Genomic DNA, 6,000 nt, shown 5'->3' with positions numbered 1-6,000 from the left:
TAAAATGCCGGGGGCAAGGGGCTAGTAACCCCTTCTCTTGTATAAATTACAAAATTTAAAAAGAAAAACTTTTGTTTTTCTTTTTGGGCCACCCTGCCAGTTCGTTGAAAAAAAAAATTATATGAGAACTGATCCCCCAGACCTCTCTGACAAAATGTACCAATGTAGCCACACAACTACGTTGCTGTTGTTGTGGTAGTGGTTGTGCCATTGGCAGCAGCGGTGGCAGCAGCAGCAGTAGTCATCATCGTCGTAGTTGTCTTGGTTGTTGTTGCAGTAGTGTTCATCACAGCAGTCATTGTTGTAGTTGTTATAGTCATCATCATAATAGTAGTCACTGCCGTAGTAGTCATCATACTAGTCTTTGTCATAGTAATTGTTTTTGTGGTAGTCTTCATTGTAGTAGATGTCATCATTGTTTTTGTAGTACTCGTTATGGATCTTGATGTTGTAATACTCATTGTTATAGTAGTAGTCATCATCAAAGTTGTCATTTTAGCAGTTGCTGTAGTAATTGTTGTCTACACTTTCATCTAAATCTGGGCTATTTTTTAATTGTTCTCAAAGTCACCTGATACAAACATATCCTATTATTCAAGTCTGCAGTCCTTTCACATGTTTTTGTCCACTTTATCTTGCCACCAGGAAAAAGCTTACACTACATCTTTAAAAATTGCATGCACTGACACTGATAAACATATAGAATTATCTCAAGTAATATGCTCATGAAATCTCTTATAGTCCTTATATAAAGTGTAGCTAATCATTTACATTCTTTTGTGTAACTAGCTAATCATTTACATTATTTTGTATAAATATTGTTTAAGAAGTTTTTATGTTGTGTAGAGATCTGTCATATTTACATTAAAATGACTGATCACACTACCACTCAAGGGTACAATTAAGTTATTCATTCATATCAACCATGAAAAATGACAAGAATAGCTGTAGCAAAAATTCACTATCCATGGTTTGCCAATTCAAATCAATTTATGTAACAATTTATTGTGATACTGTGTTCCTTCAAAAAAAACAAAAACCAAAAAAAAACAGGTAAGGAATGTGCAATGATAAATATATTTTCTTTCTTTGGGATAAACCTACTATGGTAGGGTATTATTTCTACTCTGTGCTGATACCTGCAAGATTATTCTGCTCACTGTAGCATATACATACCGAAACTTAATGAAATTATATTCCTCTGACATCTTTAGTTAATGTGTGCAATATAAAATGACTCTAACAATTGATGATGACAACTACTGATGATAACAAATGAGGATGATAACCCTACAAAGGTGGAAGATAGAAAGTGTGTTATAAAAATAATGAAAATGAACATTTCAAAGAACACTTAAGGCAACGAGGGCTCTGTGTATAAAACTGGCAATGCGAAAAAACTATCATACGACTAAGATTTTATTAATATCTCTATATAACATTTAAAATAGCTAAAAAATACATTAAAAGATTTGCATTAGCTTTGGCCCTGGTGTAGTCTAAGTTCATCTTCATAAGATTATTTCTTCAGTAAAGTACTGAGGAGGAGGAGGAGGAGGAGGAGGAGGAGGAGGAGGAGGAGGAGGAGGAGGAGGAGGAGGAGGAGGAGGAGGAGGAGGAGGAGGAGGAGGAGGAGGAGGAGGAGGAGGAGGAGGAGGAGGAGGAGGAGGAGGAGGAGGAGGAGGAGGAGGAGGAGGAGGAGGAGGAGGAGGAGGAGGAGGAGGAGGAGGAGGAGGAGGAGGAGGAGGAGGAGGAGGAGGAGGAGGAGGAGGAGGAGGAGGAGGAGGAGGAGGAGGAGGAGGAGGAGGAGGAGGAGGAGGAGGAGGAGGAGGAGGAGGAGGAGGAGGAGGAGGAGGAGGAGGAGGAGGAGGAGGAGGAGGAGGAGGAGGAGGAGGAGGAGGAGGAGGAGGAGGAGGAGGAGGAGGAGGAGGAGGAGGAGGAGGAGGAGGAGGAGGAGGAGGAGGAGGAGGAGGAGGAGGAGGAGGAGGAGGAGGAGGAGGAGGAGGAGGAGGAGGAGGAGGAGGAGGAGGAGGAGGAGGAGGAGGAGGAGGAGGAGGAGGAGGAGGAGGAGGAGGAGGAGGAGGAGGAGGAGGAGGAGGAGGAGGAGGAGGAGGAGGAGGAGGAGGAGGAGGAGGAGGAGGAGGAGGAGGAGGAGGAGGAGGAGGAGGAGGAGGAGGAGGAGGAGGAGGAGGAGGAGGAGGAGGAGGAGGAGGAGGAGGAGGAGGAGGAGGAGGAGGAGGAGGAGGAGGAGGAGGAGGAGGAGGAGGAGGAGGAGGAGGAGGAGGAGGAGGAGGAGGAGGAGGAGGAGGAGGAGGAGGAGGAGGAGGAGGAGGAGGAGGAGGAGGAGGAGGAGGAGGAGGAGGAGGAGGAGGAGGAGGAGGAGGAGGAGGAGGAGGAGGAGGAGGAGGAGGAGGAGGAGGAGGAGGAGGAGGAGGAGGAGGAGGAGGAGGAGGAGGAGGAGGAGGAGGAGGAGGAGGAGGAGGAGGAGGAGGAGGAGGAGGAGGAGGAGGAGGAGGAGGAGGAGGAGGAGGAGGAGGAGGAGGAGGAGGAGGAGGAGGAGGAGGAGGAGGAGGAGGAGGAGGAGGAGGAGGAGGAGGAGGAGGAGGAGGAGGAGGAGGAGGAGGAGGAAGAGGAGGAGGAGGAGGAGGAGGAGGAGGAGAAGGAGGAGGAGGAGGAGGAGGAGGAGGAGGAGGAGGAGGAGGAGGAGGAGGAGGAGGAGGAGGAGGAGGAGGAGGAGGAGGAGGAGGAGGAGGAGGAGGAAGAGGAGGAGGAGGAGTAGGAGGGGGAGGAGGAGGAGGAGGAGGAGGAGGAGGAGGAGGAGGAGGAGGAGGAGGGTTAAGCCTTGGCTTGACACTGGCAACATTCTTGTAAAACATGTATAAATGTTCTTTCCTTAAAATAATTACTAACAGGAAGAGCTTCAAATAATGACTCTTAACTGCTTTGATCTCTGAATTCATTCATTTATCAAATTCATAAACTCAAAATAACTAAAAGATTTGCTATAATCATCAATTTTTTTGTAATAAAAATGTAAGTGAGAATCAGTAAGTGAGAGCATAAGTGAGTGTGCTAGAGCAAGGGAGAGATAAAGATATAAATAGACAGAAAAACAGAGACAGACAACAACAAAGCTTGTTGGCTAACATACAGTAAGTGTCATAAATTTGCATGCCTATAAGTATGCCTTTAGCAGACTTTGCCTGACAAATTTGAGAAGTACCAGGGTAACTTTTGTATGGAAGACAAGTGTCCCTTGCCATCCTGCCAAAAGCATTATTTTTGTGGCAAGGACATGTCCCCTAACCCCAAAATCTCAAGTGACATTAGGCACATATGGGAGGGTATCGACTTTTCTATCCTCTATAAATTAATCTTATCAATGCCTAGGAGACTTAAGGAGTACATCAGAGGAAGGGTAATCGTACAATATACTAGTTGCAGTGAGGAATATATGCATATTTCAGTATTACATATTTAAAACAATAGGTTACAGCAAGGAGTTTTGTTTTCTGCATGACCTGTTCATGTGTGTGCATATTTATGATGTCTACTGTATGTATGAATGTATAGATTTTTAAATGGTAATGGATTCTTTTCAATATCTTCAAAAATTAATACATTGCCATTACTGCTTGCAGGCTGCTATAATATTTATTATAAAGAAAACTGAAAGAGTAACAGTTTCAGTAAGGTGTAACTGGATTTGCTAGTTTTACATGGTGTCCCATGGCTCTGCTGGTAGTGCTCTCAGCTCACATACTGAGTGACCATGGTCTGATTTCTGGCATGAGTGGAAATGTTGAGAATGTTTCCTTACATCTGCTGCCCCTGTTCACCTAGCAGTATGTAGGTACCTGGGTGTTAGTCAAATGTTGTGGGTCACATCCTGAGGGGTGGTAGTATACCTTAGACAGGGCTGGGTTTTGAAATGAGCTGAGGTAGGACAACAGCTCTTAGCCTGCAAAATTAATCTGTGTGAAAAAAAAAAAAATGAGCTGCTAGGTATCCTATGAAAGTATTGTATTGTATATCTGCAAATAAATGTTAATTTTCTACACAAGTACATGTATTATACATCTGCAAACAAAAGTTAATTATTAAAAGTTTTCTAAAATTTTCTCATAAGTTTGTAAGCCTATTAATTACTATTTGTGACAACTGGACAAGGTATAAGGGGGATTATAAAACCTGTGCCATTAAGGACAACAAACTTGCAGAATAAAAATGTGTAAAATACTTATAAAATTACAAAATATTATCCTTAACAATATAATCAGTTAGTGTAGCGTTTAAATATTGTAATTATATCTTTACAACATTACTGAGCTGAACTTAGCAGAAAAATATATGTGAACACCTATTTAGCATGTGGTAAGTGCTTCAGATACTAATACAAAAAATGACATTTTTGTTCTTTTTTAAAGAAAAATTGTGAAGGTTGGCTAGATGTAACTCAAAATGGATTAAGTCGATGTCCTGTGCCGAGAGGTGAATAAGGATGAACTTTAGCCCACATGAGTGCATCATTCTGTCCCATCACTGATTCTCCATTTTCCAGAAAATAACTGGGACCCTGAGAAGTGAAGAATTATTTAATATTTTAATATAATAATAATAATAATAATAATAATAATAATAATAATAATAGTAAAAGTTTCTAAGGATTAAATTTCACAAAATGGAGGGGCAAGGTGTCAAGAACAAAGTGTGATATAACAAAATCTTTTCTAGAGCAAAGAAAATTTATAATTACTGTATTTTTAATATATCAATATACAGAATTAATCACAATTCCATAATTAAAGAATTTAAGGAGAGGAATTTTTGGAACAGTATCAACAAAGAACAAATACAAATGCAAATATTTATTTCCTTGTAAAGCTTACAATGTGTGGTTTACATGTTATAAGATTTTAATGACAAAGATGGCCACTACTGTGCCTAGGCACTTCGGGCAGACTAATACTAATTCTTATGCTATTTTGATAGAGGTTATATTTGAGCAGTACATTTGAACATATTATTAGGTACGTGATTAGATACATTCCCAGTTAGGTACATACATAATTAGGTTTAAAATAGTTAGGTTATTATTATCACACTGGCCGATTCCCACCAAGGCAGGGTGGCCCGAAAAAGAAAAACTTTCACCATCATTCACTCCATCACTGTCTTGCCAGAAGGGTGCTTTACACTACAGTTTTTAAACTGCAACATTAACACCTCTCCTTCAGAGTGCAGGCACTGTACTTCCCATCTCCAGGACTCAAGTCCAGCCTGCCGGTTTCCCTGAATCCCTTCATAAATGTTACTTTGCTCACACTCCAACAGCACGTCAAGTATTAAAAACCATTTGTCTCCATTCACTCCTATCAAACACGCTCACGCATGCCTGCTGGAAGTCCAAGCCCCTCGCACACAAAACCTCCTTTACCCCCTCCCTCCAACCCTTCCTAGGCCGACCCCTACCCCGCCTTCCTTCCACTACAGACTGATACACTCTTGAAGTCATTCTGTTTCGCTCCATTCTCTCTACATGTCCGAACCACCTCAACAACCCTTCCTCAGCCCTCTGGACAACAGTTTTGGTAATCCCGCACCTCCTCCTAACTTCCAAACTACGAATTCTCTGCATTATATTCACACCACACATTGCCCTCAGACATGACATCTCCACTGCCTCCAGCCTTCTCCTCGCTGCAACATTCATCACCCACGCTTCACACCCATATAAGAACGTTGGTAAAACTATACTCTCATACATTCCCCTCTTTGCCTCTAAGGACAAAGTTCTTTGTCTCCACAGACTCCTAAGTGCACCACTCGCTCTTTTTCCCTCATCAATTCTATGATTCACCTCTTCTTTCATAGACCCATCCGCTGACACGTCCACTCCCAAATATCTGAATATGTTCACCTCCTCCATACTCTCTCCCTCCAATCTGATATTCAATCTTTCATCACCTAATCTTTTTATCCTCATAACCTTACTCTTTC

The 6,000-nt window shown here is 42.1% G+C and overlaps 1 protein-coding gene across 3 annotated transcripts in view; it reads right to left on the bottom strand.

The window, feature by feature from the left end:
* Positions 1-2,809: 2,809 nt before the first annotated feature.
* The window catches only part of LOC128691214 (WD repeat-containing protein 17-like), a 245,478-nt gene continuing 242,287 nt past the window's right edge, over positions 2,810-6,000 (bottom strand). For all 3 annotated transcript variants that reach the window (XM_053780080.2, XM_053780079.2, XM_053780078.2), the window contains exon 24: positions 2,810-4,576. In XM_053780080.2, the coding sequence (XP_053636055.2) occupies positions 4,457-4,576 (120 nt within the window). In that variant the 3' untranslated portion in view covers positions 2,810-4,456. The remainder of the gene's footprint in view (positions 4,577-6,000) is intronic.

This window comes from Cherax quadricarinatus, chromosome 27 (assembly GCF_038502225.1).
Source record: "Cherax quadricarinatus isolate ZL_2023a chromosome 27, ASM3850222v1, whole genome shotgun sequence".
In the NCBI taxonomy this organism is placed as follows: Eukaryota; Metazoa; Arthropoda; class Malacostraca; order Decapoda; family Parastacidae; genus Cherax; species Cherax quadricarinatus.
Note: the sequence above shows the minus strand (reverse complement) of the source record. Positions and strands in the feature narration are given on the sequence as shown.